The 21,722-nt window shown below is 43.3% G+C and overlaps 1 protein-coding gene across 1 annotated transcript; it reads left to right on the forward strand.

The window, feature by feature from the left end:
* The first annotated feature begins 1,068 nt into the window (after window positions 1–1,068).
* Window positions 1,069–21,373, forward strand: FSCN2 (fascin actin-bundling protein 2, retinal). The gene is made up of 5 exons (XM_003768614.2): window positions 1,069–3,424; window positions 15,226–15,382; window positions 19,250–19,371; window positions 19,851–20,018; window positions 21,006–21,373. The coding sequence occupies exons 1-5, from the start codon at window positions 2,602–2,604 to the stop codon at window positions 21,209–21,211; spliced, it is 1,476 nt and encodes a 491-aa protein (XP_003768662.1). The 5' UTR covers window positions 1,069–2,601; the 3' UTR covers window positions 21,212–21,373.
* The last annotated feature ends 349 nt before the right edge of the window (window positions 21,374–21,722 follow it).

The raw sequence follows: 21,722 nt of genomic DNA on the forward strand, positions 1-21,722 counted from the left end.
TTTTGTCCAAAATTTAGGCTAATTCTCCTCAGATTCAAAGAAGTCCCCCTACTTCTTTCTTCTCTCTCAGTTCCTCTCCCCTTTTGAGTCCCCAGGGAGACATTTGGGTCAAAACACCAAGATGAGGAAGAGGACACCTTGGTTGGTTGCCTCCCAGCATGGAGAGATCCGATTTCTATTCTGGCTCCTGGCCCCCTGGGCAGGTGCAGAAGACAGACTGGCCTGGAGATGGGAAAAGGAGGTGGGAAGACTGCTCAGGGACCTCCCTAGACACCTAGAGTAGCGACAGAGGTTATGTCACTACTAGAGAACGTATTGCAATTTGGGGGGCCATATTTGTCCCAGGGAGTGCATGGGGGCAGAGAGAACTGGGGAAGGAGAGCCTGGTGCTTTTGAAGGCAGGGAAAAGTGGAAGGGAGAAGTCTCAATTTCCTCAGCATCCTATGAGAGAATCCTGGCAGTGCCTCCAGTCCTCCCAGGACATGTAGCTTTCTGAGTCCCTATGATGGCATTTGACTGTCACCCTAAAAAATAGGACTAGATCTCTCACTCTCTTCATATAGTATTCAACAGACTGTCCCCATGCAACATAATTGTGACAGCTCAGATTTCTGACAGTCCTTTGAGGTTTACAAAGCCTATGTCCCCTACAGGAACTCAATCAGCAAATATTTGTTAAGTGCCATGCCATGCCATGCTAAGCTCAGTGAGTTCCTTGGTATAAATATGATTAACTCCATTTTACAGATAAGAAAATTGAGAGGTTAAGGTCCACTTAGCCAAGGTCACAAGCCAGTGTTGGAACCTGGATTCAATGCCCTCCGGACTTCAAGCCCAACTTTCCTGTATAGCATCCTTGTGCAGCTGAGAAAAATTCATGGCTTCCTCTACTAATGAAGAGAAAACAGAATGGGGGGAAATCCATCAAATCCAACCTCTGACATCTACATATATACTGTAGGCAAGTTCCTCAACTCATCTGAGTACCTTTCTCAACACCCAAATGGTGAAGCCCCAGGTCTGTGTTCCTGTGTTCCTGATCTAGGATTTCTTCCCTCTGCCCAATAATTAAGTGCCTTTCAGAGCCACTAGCAAACCTCTGCCACTGCATCACACAAACCTCAGCTCTGTTATCTCCCAGCCATATCGGGGGCATTGGAGGTGTCCAAACAGGAGGTGAAGGATTATTTGCCTGAGGGCCAGAAAGCGGTTTGAAGGGCTGGCTAGGTTGGGGAATGGGCTTTGAGGAATGCTCAGGTCTCCTGAATCTCTGAAGCTCAATGATTTGTGATTCCTCCGACATACAGAGTTAGGACAGAGGGAGGAAAAAAGGGGGTGTTATTTAGCCTGCTCTGGGGCTATCTGGGGCTAGCTTGATGTTAAGAGTCCATCGTGTCAGATCTCAAACAACAATCCATTGCCCCCCCAAGCTTGCCCTTTAGTGTGGCTTCCTTTCCCCAAGGTCAGAGATCTGGGCACTGAATCTCAGGGTCAAGGCCAAGGAGTATTTGCTCTCCTCTGTCCCAGAAGCCACCAGTTCCCACATCACTTTCCCCTACTCAGCTCTCCTAGGGGAGAGGATAGCTGGCTTGGGTCAGAGTGGCCAAAAGGCTCGGCCAGATGGTCTCCTCTGAGGGGACTGGGACAGGACACCAGTGGATTCCCCTCTCCTAATCCCCTGAGCTGGAGTCAGGGCTGGGAGGATGCCCAGAGGGACAGATGGAGAGGGCAAGGGACAGGAGGAAGGACAGAAGGTCTAAACCAATAACAAATTGGACTAATTGATTAAGGAGCTTATGGGCCCAACAGGCCAGGGGGGTGAGATGACCCACTCCTGGCAGCAGTAGGAATCAGAGAAGCGTAATTTTATCCCGACATGAAAGGGAACAGATCTGGAAGGCCAGCTGAGGGAGGCCTGGGCAGTGATCAGGTTACACTGTAAGTTTTCCACCAGAAGCTTTTGCTGAGCCTCCAAGGAGAGCTGGGCTGTGCAGCACAGATCCAGGGAAAGGAGCCCCCAGAAGAGGCTGAGGGAAGGCGCAAAGGAAAGGGGGCTGGAAGATAGGGAGAAGGCAGAGCTGCTGGGGTTCAGGCTTCCTGGGAGGGTGGGCAGAGTGGGCAAGGACCACTGTCTTCAGCTCAGAGCCCCCCTTCCTTCCTGGGGCTGACTTGCTTACTGATGGCTCTGGTCTCATTGAGCTCTGGGAGAGCTCTGTAATCCTAGCTGTGGCTAATTAAACCAGGCGGCAGCTCCTAAGTGTACACATTGTCTGATCCACCCCATCACTCCTCTCTCCCTGGTCATGTAAGAGGTGACCTGCACAGTGTCTCTGAGGAAGGGACTGGTCATTGGAGGAGCTGGTGGCCCTGGGGATCCCTGACCCATGGAGTTCAATGAGGGGATCCCAGGTGATAGCTAAAGAATCGGCTCCCAGGGAAGGTGGCCCCTGACTTCCATCAGCAGAGATCCTCAACTCCAGCTAGCTACCCAGAATTTGCTGGAGAACAGGAGAGTCTGGAGCAAAGCGACAAAGCGGGGTACCCACACCAGGTGGGGCAGGAGAAGCTATCGTTGCAAGGGGTCCCCTGGGGGCCCCAAAGATGCCAACCAATGGGATCCACCAGGTGCTGAAGATCCAGTTTGGCTTGATCAATGAAGAGGACCGCTACCTGACGGCAGAAAGCTTTGGTTTCAAGGTAAATGCCTCAGCCTCCAGTCTTAAGAAGAAGCAGATTTGGGTCCTGGAGCAGGATGAAGGCAGCAGTTCAGCCGTCTTCTTCCGAAGTCACCTAGGACGCTACCTGGAAACCGACCAGGATGGGAAGGTGTCCTGTGAGGCAGAGAAGCCAGGCCGGGATGCCCGTTTCCTCATCGTCACCCACTCGGATGGGCGCTGGGCCCTGCAGTCCGAACCCTACCGGCGATTTTTTGGGGGCTCCGAGGACCACCTCTCCTGCTTCTCACCAACCATCACACCTGCCGAGCTCTGGACGGTCCACCTCGCCATCCATCCGCAGGCCAACCTGTTGAGCATCAGCCGCCGGCGCTATGCCCACCTGTGCCCACAGGAGGATGAGATTGCAACTGACAGCAACATTCCTTGGGGCGTGGACGCCCTTATTACTCTTATATTCCTAAATAAGCAGTACTGTCTGAAGACTTGTGACAGTCGCTACCTGCGCAATGATGGCAAATTGGTGTGGGAGCCAGAGCCCCGGGCTCGCTACACACTGGAATTCAAAGCAGGCAAACTGGCTTTCAAGGATTGTGATGGCAGGTACCTGGCCCCCATGGGGCCCACTGGGACCCTCAAGGCTGGGCGCAGCTCTAAGCCCAGCAAGGATGAACTCTTTGACCTGGAGGAGAGTCACCCCCAAGTGGTGTTTATGGGTTCCAATGGGCGCTACGTTTCCATCCGTCAAGGTAATTCTACTGCTTCCCTTCCTCCTCTTCTTTCAGGCTCTCTCCCACAACCAGAGCCCCCTGGGAGTGGTATAATGGGAACAGAGTCAGCAAGTGTCCAGCCCAGAACTGGGAGGGGGTTGGGACCAAGCTGAAAACCACTCACCTCTGCATTAACTAACCCCTCGGAGTGGGGAAAGATGCAGAAGAACTTAACAGGCTTGGTGAAGTGGAGAAGTCCCACAACTGGGAGAGAAGGGTGCGGAGGTCAAGGTTAATGAGTAAGTGGGACTTGGAATAAATACAAAAAGAGCAGGAGAGGATTTAAACCAGTTCCAATTGTTCACTGAGGAAGGGAGCCATCTACACCCAGAGAGAGGATGGTGGGAACTGAGTATGAACCCCAACATAGCATTTTTGTTGTTGCTTATTTGCAATTTATTTTGCTTTTTTTTTTTTTACTTATTTTATTTGATTTTTCTTGTGCAGCACAATAATTGCTTAAATATGTATATATTGGATTTAACATGTTTAACATATATTGGACTACTTGCCATCTAGGGAAGGGTGCAGGGGAAGGGAGGGAAAATTGGAACACAAGGTTTTGCAAGGGTAATGTTGAAGAATTGCCCATGCATATATTTTGAAAAATAAAAAGCTTTAATTAAAAAAAAATAGAACTAGTTTCAGGAATTTCAGTCAGTTCAACCGATAGTTGTTGAATTAATTAATTAATTCATGTCTGTGTGCATATATATGCATGTATATTCAATGTATTTAAATGTGTATGCATGTATTTAAAGCATCTAATGATATATGCACATAATATTATTCTAGGAACTAGGGGTACAAATATAGAACTTGATATAGTCTTGGCCCTCAAAGAGTTTGTGTTCAATGATAAATAAGAGTAGAAAGGAACAGAGTTAATTAGAAGGCAAAATAGGGAATGATGGGGTTAGAGGAAAGATCCAGATAAAGTGCTCTAGGAAAATTTCCATTAAGCTGATGATCAGGGAGGACTTCTGGGAAGAGAAGACACCTGAGCTTAATCTTTGAAGGAAGAGAGATGCCAGAATTTTGGCAGAGATGAAGTGGGGGGGTGCATTCCAAATATGGAGGGTCAGGGGAGCCTTATGTACATACATGCCGTGGGGCAGACATATAATCCTTCTTCTAGAATCTGCCATCTAGTAAATGTGGTAAACAGGTAACTATAGCACAAATTAAAATGTGATAGGTAAAGGAGAGGGCTAAATGGAACACTTTAAGAGATTCAGGGAAAGACAGATACCTTGAGATAGAGAGATTAAGGAAGGATTCAAAGAAAATATGGTTCCTAAGCCCAGTCTTAAAGGAAAAGACTTCTATAGACCAGGGGATCTTATTGGAAGCCCGTGGATCTGAACTTGGAAAGGGAAAAAAATTACATCTTGATTTTCATTAATCTTTTTAATCCTATGTCTTATTTTATGCATTGAAAAACATTATGTTGAGAAGACTTCATTGATACTTTATCAGATACTCTCCAATGAAACCCATTATACAAAAACGGTTAGAAATTTCAGCTTTGGAGAGAACTGGTAGGTGGGTGGTGGGGCCATTCCAGGTGTGGGTGATTAATATGCAAGCAAGTGTGAAGGGAGGAGTGAAGAAGGCAGGAGAAGGATAAGGTACGACTGCTACTGTCTGTGTTAAGCTACACTGGACATAGAATTAAGGGAGCTGAATTGCTTAAGTGACCCAGGATTTGAAGGCGACAAGGTTTGGAATGGAAAAGACTGAGATACTTCCTGAATTTTTGGGAGAGGAGGACAGTGAGCTGGCAGTTCACAGATGACAAAACAGGGATCTAGACATATTAGAGGGAAGTTTAAAGGAGGAGAGGTCATTGCTGGGTGATAGAGCATTTCTCCCCTTTTTAGCTTCCTTGGTGTCCCATTAGATTGTAAGCTCCTTGAGGGCAGGGATTCTTCCTTTTTCTTATTTGTATTCCCAGTGTTTAGCATAATACCTGTCACACAGTGGGGGCTTAATAAATATTTCTTGAATAGAGGCAGAGAGAAGAAAGTGGGAAGCACCAAATATGTCTGTTACTTCTGGTCCTGAATGTCAGAGGATGTGAGAGGAGCAATGACCTCAGAGGGATTAGCTAGCCTTGGAGGGAATGTCTGGAGATGTGGTATTTTCAGGAGAAAACTAGGTGTCAATGAGAATCAGAAAAATAAAAGGAACACGAGAAGAAAAGTTATAGAATGAGAAAAGGCTTTCTTTCTCTCCCTCCCTTCTTCCTTCCCTCCCTCCCTCTTTTCCTTCCTTCCTTCCTTCCTTCCTTCCTTCCTTCCTTCCTTCCTTCTTTCCTTTCTTCCTCCCTCCCTCCTTTCCTCTCTTCCTTCTTTCTTTCCTTTCTCTGTTTTTCTTTCTTTTTCTCTTTTTAAACAATAGAAAGTTTCAGAGAACACAGTAGAAGGGAAAGACAATTTGGTAATAATAATTATGACACTTTAAACTTTGCAAAGAATTTAACATGTATTTTCTCATTTGATCTTCACAAAACCCCATTTTACAGATGGCCAAAATTGAGCCTCAGAGAGTTTAAGTTACACACTCAGGGTCTAATGGAGTCCTGGGGAGGACTAGGGCTGATGAGTAGAGGAAAGAGAACTTGGGGAGAAGTAGTAGGAAAAAAATAATTTACTTTTTAATGGGTTTTTTTTTTTCACTTAAATTTTAAAAAATTTCTTTTTTCTCCCATCCAAATTAAAAAGTAAAAAACAAAATTCTTTTAACAAATATGCATAGTCAAGCAAAATAAATTTCCTGCACTGGCCACATTCAAAATATGTCTCAGAGAAAGGAATTTCAAAGTTGGGAAGAGGGAAGGATAGTGAGTCCTAAGGAGACAATCCAACTAAGGGAGTAGTCATGGGGGGGAGAGAGGGCAGTCTCTCCTTCCCTTAAGTGCTGCTCCTTCTATCTCTCCAAGAACAGCCTTCCCTCCAAACCCTAGAGGGGCATAGGCCAGTTGAGGATTAAGAAGCAATAGGTACAAAGGAAACTGACCTCACCTTTAAACAAGATCCTTTGGTGGTCTTAGTAAAAGAGGCAGGAGAAAGAAGGATCTCTCCAGCCTTCAGTTCTGATGTAGGGGAGAAGAATCCCCTAGAGATTCCCCCAATTCCCCCATTATATAGGTCTCATATAATTCCCCTAAGTTCTCTTTGATATTTCCTGAGCTTTAGGAAGAAAAAAGAATGTTTTATCTTCCAAAAGCTCTGGAATAGGGGGTTCTTAATTTGTTCTTGTAGTTTCATGGACCTCAGGCTAAGAATGCCTGTCCAGAGGGTAGGGAGGAGGAGGAGGGAAGCAGAGTAGGATGCCAAAGGCCCATGCAAAGCTGTGATTTCTGGGAAATTTGTGGAATGTTCTCTTAGCCCTATTACCCCCAATTTGAATTATCCTGATTTTCAATGTTGTCCTCCACTCAAGTACACCCAGATGTCAGAGGTGACCTCGGGTTCTTTACCTTGGTGCCAGGATAGCCCAAGGTGGCTAGATCATCTGGTCTAGCTCCTTCATTTTTTTCAATTATCAAATATTTATCATTTTTTTCCTTCCTACACCATCTCCCACTGAAAAAGAAAAAACAAACCCAAACCTCTGTAACAACATGCATGTTGTTATTCAGTCATATCTGCTTTTCTTGATTCCATTTGGGGTTTTCTTAGCAAAATAGTGGAGTGATTTGCCATTTCCTTCTCCAGCTCGTTCTACAGATGAGGAAATTGAGGCAAACAGCTAGTAAGTGTCTGAAGCTGGATTTTAATTCAGTTTTTCTTGACTCCAGACCCTTTGCTCTGTGCATGGTGGAGTCTTCTGTCATTTTTTTTCATACTGTGAAAGTCTTCCCTTCTCAGATTTATTTATTTAGATTTTTCTTTTTGGACTAGGTGAAAGAGGAGATTCTTTGACTCAATTGGTATCTAGCTATAATCATGGAAGGGTGCAGCCTTCGTCCAACTGAGACCTGTTGAATACCTTAGCTTAAAAAGGCCAAGGTCTTCCCCAGCATCTAGGACCATCTCCGATCTATATCTTGACACTGGACCCAGATGGCTCTGGATGGGAAAATGAGGCAGGTGATTTTTCACAATCCAATTCACTTGCACCAGCCTGATATCATGGTCCTCTTCGAGAGCAAAGGATAAACAATAACAAAAATGGCCAACAATATTCTATTATATTCATAGACCATGTTTATTCAGAGAAATATAATTTTTCATCCATTTCCAAATTGATGGGTAGCTCCTTAATTTCCAGTTCTTTGCCACCACAAAAGAGTTGCTTTACATTTTTTTTGCACACTTAAGACCTTTTCTTCTTTTGCTTTTTCAGCAACTACTTCTTTTTACAGAAGAGGAGACTAGAACTAAGATAGAAGAAGTAATTTCATCTTTATTAAGTGCCTGGCACTGAGCTTGGTCCCTGAAAAAGCCCACATTATGCTTTTACTATTAAAGAGCCTTCCTTTCCTTGAACTTAGGAACCATTTCTAGAATCAAAGAATGTTCAAGCTGGAAGGCATGTGAAAGATCTGATTCATCTCAGTACTTTGTACAAGGGAAGAACTTAATTAAATGTTTGTCGAATGAATCAATAAATCAAACAAGCCCTCACTTGAATGATCTCATAATCTACTTTGCACTTTGCAAAACTGAAATTGCTATATAAATGTCAGCTATGATGATGACGATGATGATGATTAAGTGAGTGAATATAGGGGTTCTTAAACCTGGAGTCCAGAAACTTTTTAAAAATATCTTTTTTAATAACAGTATTTGAATATAACCGATTTCCTTGGTAATCATGTATTTTATTTTATGCTTTTAAAATTTTTAATCTGATTTCTTGCCATCTTGGGGAGGGTAGAGAGAAGAGAAAAAATGTAGAACTCAAAATCTCATAACAAGTCAATGTTGAAAGCCTAATTGGAAAAAATAAAATACAATCAAGTATTAAATACTATTGCTTAAATATGTATTATTATTATTATTTACTATAAATAGTATTAAGTATCTAAAATTAAATGCTATTAAAATAAAATAAAATCTTTAATCTGAGAAGGGATCCATAGATTTTATCAGGCTAACAAAGGAGTCTAGCTAAGAAAAAAAGTTTAAGAAATCCCTAGAATAGAATAAATTAATTCCTAAAGTCCAGTCAACCTCCTCTCTTCTCTGTGTGGAAGCCCACTCTCCTCCCTTACTGGTTCCCTACGACCCTTAGGGAGACAGAGAAGAGATGGTTTTGTCCATGCCCAAAGCTGTTTGACCCCACCTCCATGCCAGAACATGAGACCAAGGGTTTGAAGTGGGATGGCCACTAGCATCCTGAGAAATCATGTTCAAATGAAGACTCTATTATCACAACTCCTTTTCCCTCTTCCTAGTACTGGAGGCGGAGCCTCTGCCCCTGTATCCAGTCTGAACAGAGACAGGAGAGAAGGACTGCAGGGATTTAAAATACAAATTTGAGAGCTGTCCACACTTTTTTTGCTTCAGACACCCGGGCACTGGTCTTGGATTCAGGAGGACTTGGCTCAGATGCTTACTAACTGTGTGATGCTTTATCTCTCTGGGTCTCAGTTTCCTTATATGTAAAATAAAAAGCTTGGTCTCAGTGACATATTAGGTGGCTCCTAGATCTAAATCTGTGCTCCTCTGACCCAGCACTTTGGGGAAAAGGAGGAGAAATCTTGAAGAGACAAAAGGGATTGGATTAGATGGAAGCCTAGAAGTCAGTCAACAAATATTTATTGAATACCTACTATGTGTCAAAACAGTCCATACTCTCAAGGAGTCCTTAGACAAATGGGAAAGATAACATGAAACTGATTGTTTGCAAGTCATTTTTCAGTCATGTCTGACTCTTTATGACCCTCTTTAGGGTTTTCTTGGAGGGATTTGTCATTTTCTTCTCCAGTTCATTTTACAGGAAACTGAGGCAGACAGGTTAAGTGACTTGTCCATAGTCCCACAGTTAGGAAGTAACCCTAAAGGAGATCATGAAGTGTCAGAGACCACCAAAAGATCACAACAAAAATAGCATCTACTGCCCAGGGCTGTTGTGATGATCAAAAGAGACAATAATTGTAAAAGCATTTAGCACTTGGCCCAGAAAAGAGTTAAATGTTACATAAAATGTTAGCTGTTAGTATGGCCCACCTCAGGAAAGACTGAGTTCCTTCTCAGTGGACCAAAGGCTGGATGACCACTTTCCCGGCGCTTTGTTGTAAGGTGATAACTTTTCCTGTAAGGAGTTGGAGCACCTGGTACCTCTGCTGTCTCTCTCAACTCTCAGATTCTGTGATTTGACGCTGTTTTGGTCAGCCCTGGGGTGACTAGCCTTTTTGTGTGATAATCAAGCACATATAAAGCTTTTACTATGTGTCCATTATTGTGCTAAAGGTTTATAAATGTTATATCACCCATTGTCAGAATAGCCCTAGGAAGTAAATGCTATTTTGATTCCCATTTTATGACTGAGGAAACTGAGAAGGAGCTTAATTGACTGGCTCAGGGTCGAATAGCTAATAAGTATCTGAGGATGGATTTGAACTAACGAAGATGATTCTTCCTGACTCAAATCCAGCGCTTTGCACACTGTGTCACCAACTGCTTTGGAGAAAACTGAGGTCCCAATAGGAAGCAGTGACAGACCTAGGATAATATAATAAAAACTAATTTTAAAGTAGCACTTTAGGGACATAAAATACCTTGCATACAAATGTGTCAAAGCCTTATGATTTTATCCCTGAGAAAATCTCCTCTGCAATCCTTATAGTAATTTTTGGAGAGTTGCTTGAGGCTTAGAAAGACAAATTGACTTGTTCAGAGTCACTCTGAGGCTGGATTTGAACTCAGAAAGATGAATCTTCGTGACTGCAAGCTCAGTGCTCTATCCCCTGTGCCCCCTAGCTGCATTATCATTATCATTATCATCTGTCATATGGATAGCACTGATCTCCCAGGATGCCACAGGATTGGGTACCACTCCCTACCAATGATACACAGAGGATGCAACAGAGAATGAAGGATATCCATGAGAGGGCCCATGTGCTCCACTGCAATCCTTGAGATAAGGACCCAACGAGTTGCTTCATCTAATTCTTAGAATGGGGGTTCTTAACTTTTTTTTTGAGTTATGTTCCCCTGTGGCAGTCTAGTGAAGGCTTTGGACCTCTTCTCAGAATAATGTTTTTAAATAATTGAAGGAAATGTTAAATTTCAGTTAAAGGTTAGTAGAAGGAAGGAAACAAGGATTTATTAAACTTTTATGATGTGACAGCCACTGTGCTAAATGCCTTACAAATATCTCATTTGATCCTCACAACTATCCAGGGAAGTAGGTGCTATTTTTCTTCCCATTTTACAGTTGAGGAAACCCAGACAAACAAATTAAGGGACTTGCCTAATAAGGCTGGTGAGACTGTATTTGAACTTAGATCTTCCTGACTCCAAGAACCCTAGTTCTATCCATTAGGCCACCTAGTTGAAAATAAAGATGTAATTTTTACCCCCATCCAAGTTCATAGATCCATTGAAATCTGGGAATTAGTGGACATCGGTCCAAGAGCAAATGCCTTAGTGCAACAGGATAAGGAACTTCCACAAGAACAGCCATTCTGACCTGAGAATCCTCTGCTTCCATCCCAGGGGGATGAGAGGAACAACCTCATTGACAGAATAAGCAGTTTTCAGAGGTCTACCTCTTCCCAAATGGCTGAGCAACCCAACCAGAAGCCAGCTATCAGTTTGGGCTCCTAGATTTCTTCCAGGATTCACAATTCTCAGTCTTTCAAAAACTCTGTGATCTCATTGAAATGGGCATTCTGTTTCCATGATACGGCTCATAAGCTACCCACACCTACCTATTCCTGTTTACCCAAGCCCATAATCTTCAATAAACTGACTGTACAGGGGTCATGGCAGGGGTCTTCCTTAGTTTCATCTAACAATAAACAACAGCAACAATAACACTAAAAGCTAGCAATTCTATGTCATTTTAAAGTTCACAAGGCACTTTACAAATAGTTCATTTGATCCTTGCAATAAAATTGTGAAGTGGGTCCTATTATTATCCCCATTTTTACAGATGTGAAAACTGAGATGGAGAGAAGTGATTTTTCCCAGGATTACACAGCAACAAGTGAATGAGATGGAGTCTTCCTTACTGTAGGTCCTATACTTCATGTGTTAGTTACATCATATAGCTGCCTCTCCAGGATAGCAGTGGAGCACTTGGGCCCTCTCACCGATAGCCTTCATTGTCTGTTGCTTCCTCTATGTACCATTGCTAAGGAGTGGTGCCCAATCCTGTGGCACTCTGGGAGAGATCAGTGCCATCCATATGACTCTAATGATTAATGATAATGATAATGGTAGCAAGTCAGCTAAGTGGCACAGGGGACAGAGCACTAGGCTTGGAGTCAGGAAGATTCTTCTTCATGAGTTCAAATACAATCTCAGATAATAAGATGTATGGCCCTGGGCATGTCACTTAACTCTGTTTGCCTCAGTTTTCTTATCTGTAAAATGAGCTGGAAAAGGAAATTGCAAACCCACTCCAGTTTCTTTGCCAAGAAAACCCCAAAGTGGGGTCACAAAGAATTGAATACAATTGAAGTCACTCAATAATAAATAATAGCAACTAATATTTATATATCACTTTACACTTTTCTTAACAATAACCCTGTGAAATAGGTAATAGAAATATGATTGTACCCATCTTTCAGATAATAAAACTGGGACACAAAAAAGCATAAGTGAAACATTCACAGGTTGGCCAGATGTTTCGGATGGCAGAGTTAGGATAAAGGATCTTTTTTTTTTTTTTATAGCTTTTTATTCACAAAACATATACATGGGAAATTTTTCAGCATTGACCCTCGCAAAACTTTCTGTTCCAACTTTTCCCCTCCTTTCCCCCACTTCCTCCCCTAGATAGCAGGTGGTCTAATACATGTTAAATATGTTAAAGTATATGTTAAATACAATATATGTGTACATATTTATACAATTATCTTGCTGCTCAAGAAAAATTGTATTTAGAAAGAAGATTAAAAAAAAAACCCGAGAAGGAAAACAAAAATGTAAGCAAACAATAACAGAAAGTGAGAAAATGCTATGTTGTGGTCCATGCTCATTTCCCAGTATTCTCTCTCTGGGTGTAGATGGCTCTCTTCATTACTAAACAATTGGAACTGGTTTGGATCATCTCATTGTTGAAGAGAGCCACGTCCATCAGAACTGATCGTAGTATAGTCTTGCTGTTGCCAAGTGTAATGATCTGGTTCTGCTCATTTCACTCAGCATCAGTTCATTTTTTTTTTTTTTTAATTTAATAGCCTTTAATTTACAGGATATATACATGGGTAACTTTACAGCATTAACAATTGCCAAACCTCTTGTTCCAATTTTTCACCTCTTACCCCCCCACCCCCTCCCCTAAATGGCAGGATGACCAGTAGATGTTAAATATATTAAAATATAACTTAGATACACAATAAGTATACATGACCAAAACATTATTTTGCTGTACAAAAAGAATCAGACTCTGAATTATTGTACAATTAGCTTGTGAAGGAAATCAAAGATCAGCATCAGTTCATGTAAATCTCTGAAATCATCCTGTTGGTCATTTCTTACAGAACAATAATATTCATAACATTCATATACTATAATTTATTCAGCCATTCTCTAATTGATGGGCATCCACTCAGTTTCCAGTTTCTGGCCACTACAAAAAGGGCTGCCACAAACAGTCTTGCACATACAGGTCCCTTTCCCTTCTTTAGTATTTCTTTGGGGTATAAGCCCAGTAGAAACACTGCTGGATCAAAGGGTACGCACAGTTTGATAACTTTTTGAGCATAGTTCCAAATTGCTCTCCAGAATGGCTGGATGTGTTCACAGGTCCACCAACAATGTATCTGTGTCCCAGTTTTTTTTTACTCAATTTCCAATGTTCCTCCTCTGCCTCCCACCCCCCAGTCTCCATTGGGGAGTGCTATGAATTGGAGAGGACTGTTCTGATGGATTCCTTCATTCTGACAAAATTCTAAACCTGGAGAATGCTTAAGGACAAGACCTGCCTTCAGGGCTCCATGACCTGTGAAAGTTTGTCAGCCTAGGCTTGTAACTGCATGCAGGACCCAGGGGAGCTTAAAGGAAGAGAAGAGGGCATTCTTTGTAGGAGGAGGCCCATGGGCACTGGCATGGATCCCAAGCTTCCTTTCCCCTTAGGCAAGAAGTCTCCCTTGTCTGATCTTTCTGTCTGATGGGGGAGGAGTTCCAGTGGCACCCCGCTAAATGCTGGGCACCTGAGAGGCCAGCCCTGAACCTCCATCCATCCTCCTGAAGGACTGTGTCTTCCCCAACACATGGAGGCTGATGTTTACTTTCAGTTGTCAAAGCTGCCTCCTCTTCATCACTTCCCCTTCATCATGTGTGAGCGAGCCCAGACCGCTGGGGTGCCACGTGGGAAGCAGGTGGTACAAGGCAGGCTCTGTGATCTGTCAAAGTTCTGAGTGCTGTAGGGTTGCCATGGTAACTAGGCCTGGTTTGGGGATGATGATGAGTTTGGTGTTTGATTTTCTCTGGATTGGAAGGGAAGAAAGAACTAAGAGCATCCAGCTGACTGTTCTCTTTTCCAATTTTGCTTGGCCCTTTCCTTCAATCATTTTATTAAGTTAAACACTGTGGCTGTAGCACAACCCTGGGTCTGATCCCCTTCCCCCAGGATCTCTTCCGGGGGAGTTGGGGAGCCAATGTGCTAGGATTGGGGCATTTGTTTCCTAAATGGGGACAGGCCCCCCAGGGCTGCTTCAGTGGCCTTAGGAAGTCCTTGAAGCTTCTGGCTCTGTCCCACACTGGGCCCTAGGAAGGACAGAACCCCCTGCTGTGCCTAACCCAAGCTGATTAGGGGGTGAGTTATAAATAGGAACATCAACTCCATCTGAAGGGCAGATGGAAACTACAGCAATCAGCTTAGCCTTCCAATTAGCAGTGATGATTTGGAGGATTTTCTGGGCAAACAGAAGGAGGTTAGCTATTTAGGAAGGAGAAATCAGGCACAGGGAGAGGACTAAATCCATTTCTCCCCCAAACTGGATTTGAGTGGATTTTCCTCCCTTGCCTGGTTCTCTCTCTTGCTTGTGCCAGCTGTTAGATCCCTTCAAGAAAAGGCTGGTAATCTTAAGGGTCAAGGGCAGCCCAGCTTCATGCTGTCAGCAACAATCCCAAGTACAACTAACTAGATTACAATGTTTTAGGGAAATATTTTAAAAATAAATTTAAAAGGGGCAGCTAGGTGGTGCAGTAGATAGAGTTTTGGCTCTAGAGTCAGGAGGACTTGTGTTCAACTCTAACCTTAGTCACTTACTACCTATGTGACTTTTAGAAAGTCATTTAAATTCATTTGCCTCAGTTTCTTCATCTGTAAAATGAGATGGAAAAGAAAATGGCAAACCACTCTAGTATCTTTGCCAAAAAACTCTATGGACAGCATGGGGTTGCAAAGAGGCCACTACAATTAAATCTCTTGAGCAACAACAATAGCAAGTGGAACCACTGATTAAGGGGGTTTTGTGCAAGATTCTGTGACCCATCTCATTCCCTGTGGTAGGGGCAAGATTGGTACCTCCTCTTGTCCATCCTTCAGGGGTGACTTAGAACTTTAGAATTCAACTTTCCTTACCTACTATGCTCAGTTATCTAAGAAAAGTTTCTTTTCTTCCCTTCTAACCCATTTCCTCTTTTCAGGGATCAACGTCTCAGCCAATCAGGATGAAGAACTGGACCATGAGACATTCCAGATGCAAATTGACCGTGAGACCAAGAAGTGTATTTTCCATTCCAACACTGGGGATTACTGGACCCTGGTCACTCATGGGGGTATCCAGTCTATTGCCACACAAGTGTGAGCAGCCCTGAGTACTCCTGGCTTTGCCCAGTCTCCCCCTCACCATCACCATCTCCATCACATTTACCCACCACCACAATCATCATTACTGTTACTACCATCATCACACTCAGTGTATATATAAACATCAGCACTGTCACCACCATCACCTCCTTCCTATCACCATCAGTCAATAAAGTCCTATAGCCACTATTTGCCAAATATTGTACTAGGTGCTGGGGATATGGAGGCAAATAAGGAACCATTTTTCTTTTCAAGAAGATTGCGTTGCATCAGAGGAAAAAATATGTATCTATAAATTTCTATGTGGATATAGATAGATGTATACATATATAGTGTGTAAATATATGTGTATGTAAAGAAAACGTACAGAAAATAGAAATAAGGTTGTTGGTTTTTTTGGAGAGGAAGGCACTAGAATATGGAGCTTTAGTTGAGGTGAGGAGGAAGATCATTCCAGGTGTGAGGGACAAACTGAGCAAAGTCATATGGGTATGGATGTCACATGGGATGAAGTATTGTGTGTAAGAAACAGTAAGAGGGTCAGTTTGGTTGAGCAATGGGGTGGGTAGAGGAAGGTCATGTGTATTATGAAAGGTAAGTTGGAGCTAGGTTGTGGAGAACTTTAAATGGACTTTGATCCTACTTAAAATAAGGAAAAATGGGGGATAATTGAGTAAGGAGGTGACATGGTCAGACCTGCATTTTAGGGAAATCCTTTAAGTAGCCTGTGGAAAATAGATTAGAGAGACTTGTTGTCCAGGTAATAGATGATGAGACTCTGAAATCGGATGATGCCAGTGTGAATAGAGAGAAGGAGACATATGGGAGAGATGCTGTGGAAGCAGAAACTGCAATCTTTGTTAGAAATATGGGGGAAGAGTATAGGACAGCACCCAGGTTATGAACTCAAATGGACTCAAAGAAATAGGGAGGGGTGAGCTTGGGATGCCTACAAAACACTACAGTTTGAAATCTCCAATAGGCAGTTGGTGACATAGGATTCTCATCCTCGAGGGGCACTAGGGTTGGATATATAGCTATGGGAATTGTTTGAATAAAGATGATAATTAAACTCCTGGAAATTGATTAGCCCATCAAGTGAGACAATATAGGAAAAAAAAAAAGGGGGGACCTGGGACAGAAGTTTGTGACATAGCCACAGTTAAGGGAGGTATGACATGGGTGATGATCCAGCTAAGATGAAAGTAGAGCAATTAGACAAGTAAAAAGAGGACCAAGAGAGGATAGCATTATAAAATACACAAAAGAGAGAGTATCCAGAAGGACAAAGTGCTCAGCAATGTCATCTGCTGCAGAGAGATCAAGAAGGAGGAAAGTATGGAGAAAGCATTGTCAGACTTGACAATTAAGACATAGTCCATAATTTTGGAGACAGTTTCAATTGAATTATGGGATCAGAAACCAAGAGGAAGTTGAGGCAACCTGACAAAGGCAGGAGAGATTCCAGATTATAACTTGAAGGTGATTTTTCTTCAGAATGTGAAAGATGTGTATGTATTTCTGGAAACATCAGATTTGGCAAGTGAGAAATGATTCATAACTTTAGAAAAAAAGCAGCTGCAGGTAAGTGATGACATCAGAAGCCAGAAAAAAAATAAGAAAAGAGAGACAGAGAGAAGGAGGAAGAGAAGGAAGAGGAGGACGAAGAAGAGGAGGAGGAGAAAGAGGAGGAAGAGGAGGAGGAGGAGAAAGAGGAGGAGGAGGAGGAATAATAATAATAATAATAATAATACTGGAATTATAGTTTGAGAAGATAATAGAGCCCATGGAACTTTTTCAGGATAAAGGAGACTTAGGTGTGTTTGCAGACTATAGGAAAGGGAATTGTAGTTAGGAAGAGATGAAAAATTCAGGGGGAGCAGTGATAATTAAGAGGGGCAAGAGGGAGTGAGAATCAGATACATTGCCACTACCAAAAGAAGGGCTCCCTACAAGTTTTTAAATGTCTTCTTTGTTCCAAGTACTGTCCTAAGTGCTGAGGGGAAAAGTGCAAAGAATACATCAATACCTACTCAAATGAGCTAATTCCAATGAGGAAGATAAGCTTATTAGCAATAAATAGGTATATATGAATACATATGCATGCATCCATACAACATAAAGTGAATAAATATATACACAGTAGATGTACAAGGCGATTTAGGAGGAGCATTAACTGTGAGGAGAATCAGGAAAGGGTCAATGTAGAAGATGGTACTTAAGCTGTGTCTGCATTGTTTATGTGTTTTAAGGCAATGGGGTAAAATGACTTGCCCATATCCACACAGCTAGTAAGTGTCTGAGATCACATTCAAACTCAAGTCCTCCTGATTCCAGGGTCAGTACTCTATCCACTGTGCCATCTAGCTGCCCCTTGAGCTGTGACTTACAGGAAGAAAAAGACTCAGTGAAGTGAAAATGAGGAAGGAGAACATTCCAGGTTTGACACACAATCGGCATAAAGACACAGAGATCAGAGATGAATTGTTGAATGTTGAGGAATAAGATCAATTTGACTGGATCTCTGAGTGCAGGAGGGGAATAATGTCCACTAGAGCTGGAAAAGTAGACTGAGACAAGGTTTTTAAGGGTAAAAGGTAAACAGAGAAATTTATATTATATCCTAGAGGCAAGTCTCTGGAGTTATTTGAATAGGGAAGTAACATAATCCTATCTATGCTTACAGTAAATTAATGTAAATGTGTAGAGTGGAATTGGATGAGAGAGACCAATAGAAGGCTATTACAATAACCTAGGTAAGAGGAGATGGGGGTTGTAATAAGCTGAGTGGTGGAGAAAAGTGTTCAAGAGATGTTGTGAAGACATCCCTCATCACTACCATTTTCTTCACTATCATCTTCCTTGCTAACACTGCCACCTGATCACTACCAGCCATATTATTATCACTATCTCTATTATCAGTCATCAAGAACATCTCCAAGTGCACATGACCCCATCACTGTCACCATCAGCACCATTACTGCCATCACCACCACAATCAACATCACCAGTATAACACTCCCATACTCACCACTACCACATCCATAATTATCATCATCACTGCTCTCACCCTCACCAACACTACTCTTATCTCCTGCTGCTGTCAGCAGTAGCATCCATATGACCTAAATATTCTCTTCTCCTTTTCTTCTGAATCCTCTGTTAGGTATTTCCCCTCCTGGGGTGAACACTAGTGGGTTCTATGGCTCAAGGTATGACCTAGAGAATGAGGTAGAAGGGAGCATGGTACCTCAACCTAGGAAAGAAATAGCAAGTCTAGGCAAAGGCAATTCCAAAGTATGAGGAGCTTGGAGAAAGGTGGGTGACTGAGAAGGTAGACAGAACCCCCTCTTCTACTTTCTTCTTAAGATAGGGTTGTTGTATACAAAAAGAATAACTGACAAAGGGTTTGATTCCAGAGTCCAGAGATATGATCTGGGAGGAAGAACAGGGGAAAGAGACCTGGGTAGGACAGTTCCCATTCTCAAGGTTGGGGCAAAGTTTTTAACTGGGGGTCTTTATATATTTTGATCATTATACTTCAACATGATTGGTTTCCTTAGTACCCCTAATTATTTTTTGAATTTTAATACAATATTCTGATATCATAGGCTTTGCCAGACTGCTAAAAGGAATTATAATACAAACAAGGTTAAGAATCTTTGATTTAGGGAGGCATTCCCCCATCTCCACCCGATATGGTGATTTCAGACCCCCGGATTAGCTCTGAACATGCTCTGATTTTCTTGGGATGAAACAAATCTGAGTGACCTCCAGTCAAAACAGGACTAGGTCCCCAAACAGTTGTCAGACACTGCTCCCCACTGATACTGACTGTTCCTTTCTTTACCTCCTCCCTAGTGCTGCCAAAACCATGTTTGAGATCGAATGGCGCGGCCGACGAATAGCACTCAAGGCAAGCAACGAGCGCTACATCTGCACCAAGAAGAATGGGCATCTAGCAGCCATCAGTGACTTTATTGGTGAGTGCCTGCCCAGCTGGAGGGTTCAGGCAGGACCCTGAAAGCCTGCAGGTTTTAGAATCCCTAGCAATGCTCAGTTCAAGGTTCAAGCAATGACAGATGATAGAGAGGAGGCTGAACAGGAGAAAAGGGCCCTTACTCACTCATCCAGAAGCAATTGGGTGGTGCAGTGGACAGTGCCAGGGTTGAAGTCAGGAAGACCTGCTCTCAAATCCAGCCTGAGACCCTGGACAAGATACTTACCTACAATTTGCTTCAGTTTTTTCAGCTGTAAATGCAGAACAATAACAGCACTGGTTTCCCAGGGTCGCTATGAGCATCAAATGAGATATTTGTAAAACATTTACCCCAGTGCCTTCCTTTCCCCTTCCCTCCACCATCACACATTTCACAAAGTGACTCCTCCCCAATACACACACATGGGGGGTGCAGGGTAAGACATCCCAGTCCTCATTGCAGTCCTACTCTCTTTGGCCCAGGTGAGGATGAAGAATTTATCATCAAACTCATCAACCGGCCCATCTTGGTCCTGAGAGGCAACGAGGGCTTTGTCTGCCACCATCGAAACTCCAATCTGCTGGACACAAACCGGTCCGTCTATGACGTCTTCCACATCAGTTTCAGCGATGGCGCCTACCAGATCCGAGGTGGAGCTTTTGGGGTGGGGAGCAGGGATAGGGGAGACCACCCGGGGGGTTGTTGTTAGCTGAGGGTCTCCCTCTCCACTTTCACCCCATCTTCCCCCCCCCCCATTTCCCATTCTATCCTGACAAGATGGTGAAGGAAAAATCGAAGAGCAGTCTGAAAAATCTGCAGTTGTATCTACTGTTCTCTGACATTCTTAGAGAACCACAGTTAGCCCTCCCCACCATGCTTTTTTCCCCCTTAGGAAAGAAATGGGAAATAGAGGATATATGAACTGGTCCCACATCACCTGTCACTGGCTGCACCAACTGTCTCTAAGTGTCTGACCAGCCAAATTTGATGTAACATCAAATCAGAACCACCAATGACTGACAGAAAGCTTCCCCAGTCAGTAACATGGTAGGAGGAAATACGGAGGAAGCTGGTTTCTTTCTTTTTACCATATATGGGATTTTGGTTCATGTTAAGTTACTGCCTCCAATCCTGATAGAGATAGGGATAAAAAGAACTGGTGCCGAGACCTGTCTCAGACAGAACCTAATTTCACTTCTGGTGACCCAGCTGTAAATAATATACTTTGTTCAGGGTCAGGCAGAAGGGGGTTGATCCCTTTCCTGCCACAGAAAGGAATCACAATCTTTCTTCCCCACTCCTAACCCCTCTTTCCCAAAACCACTCCACTGAGCTCTAGGGAAAATGATACAATGGGCGTGAGAGGGCAATGGAGGACCATGCAACCAGAGTTCACAGGAAGAATATCATCCTCCCTGATGTCACTGCATAGATTTTCTAACCCCAGATAATTCCAGTCTCAGTCTGTGGGGTCAGCAGGGCTCAGAAGGAGAAGGCAACCTGAGGAAGATGGGGATGAGACCACCTCGTTTGGGAGGGGAAAGGAAGGGAAGGATAAAGTCTGGGGGGAAAGGGAGGACATGGATCTGTTCTAAGATCTGCCCCATCCTGACCCCCTTGTCCGGCTTCATCCTCAGGCAGAGGCGGTAAGTTCTGGTACATAGCCAGCAATGGTAACGTGTGCAGTGACGGTGAGAGATCAGAAGATTTCTTCTTTGAGTTCCGGGAGCGGGGCCGAGTGGCCATCAGAGGCAAAAATGGCAAATATCTGCGGGGAGCCTCATCAGGCATGTTGAAGGCTGATGGAGACTCCCTTGCCTGTGCCACCCTCTGGGAATATTAATCCCATCTACCTGGATGAACCTCCTCCAGAGCCTCCCAGGAAAGAAGAAGAGAGAAGAGGAATAAAAACAGAAGCAGGGAAGGAGCTTGGGTATCCTCTGGGTGGGATGGAGTGGGGGAATCCCTCCCTCTTTTACTACAGCACACATTGCATGATCATACTGCCCCTTTCCCCTATCTCTTACATAAAAACTCTGTCTGAGATTCGTCTTTCTCCGGTTTCTTGACGTTCAATGTCCACCTGAGTCTCCTATCCCTTGCTTTGAAATGCATTAAGACAATCTTTCCAAAGCAAGCCGGACAAAGTTTGGGAAGGCTGTCCGACCTTCCTGTGATGGCCACCAGGGTTTTTGAGTCATTACTGTTCCCTTCCTCAGTTCCCAGAAAAAAATACTCATTGCCAAGATTTGCTCACAATCAGCCTCCCACAGGAATAGGCCCCATTATCCTCCAGGAGAGTTTCTATCCCACTTTCTCTGATAAATTTGGAGAGATCCAAGGGGCTGTAGCCT

This window comes from Sarcophilus harrisii, chromosome 4 (genome assembly GCF_902635505.1).
Source record: "Sarcophilus harrisii chromosome 4, mSarHar1.11, whole genome shotgun sequence".
Lineage (NCBI taxonomy): Eukaryota > Metazoa > Chordata > Mammalia > Dasyuromorphia > Dasyuridae > Sarcophilus > Sarcophilus harrisii.

Excerpts from the sequence above, each read along its gene's own strand:
- FSCN2 (XM_003768614.2), top strand. The coding sequence starts at position 2,602 with ATGCCAACCAATGGGATCCACCAGGTGCTGAAGATCCAGTTTGGCTTG. Across the intron at positions 3,425-15,225 it reads CTACGTTTCCATCCGTCAAG|GGATCAACGTCTCAGCCAAT; the intron begins GTAATTCTACTG and ends TCCTCTTTTCAG. Across the intron at positions 20,019-21,005 it reads TGGCGCCTACCAGATCCGAG|GCAGAGGCGGTAAGTTCTGG; the intron begins GTGGAGCTTTTG and ends CTTCATCCTCAG.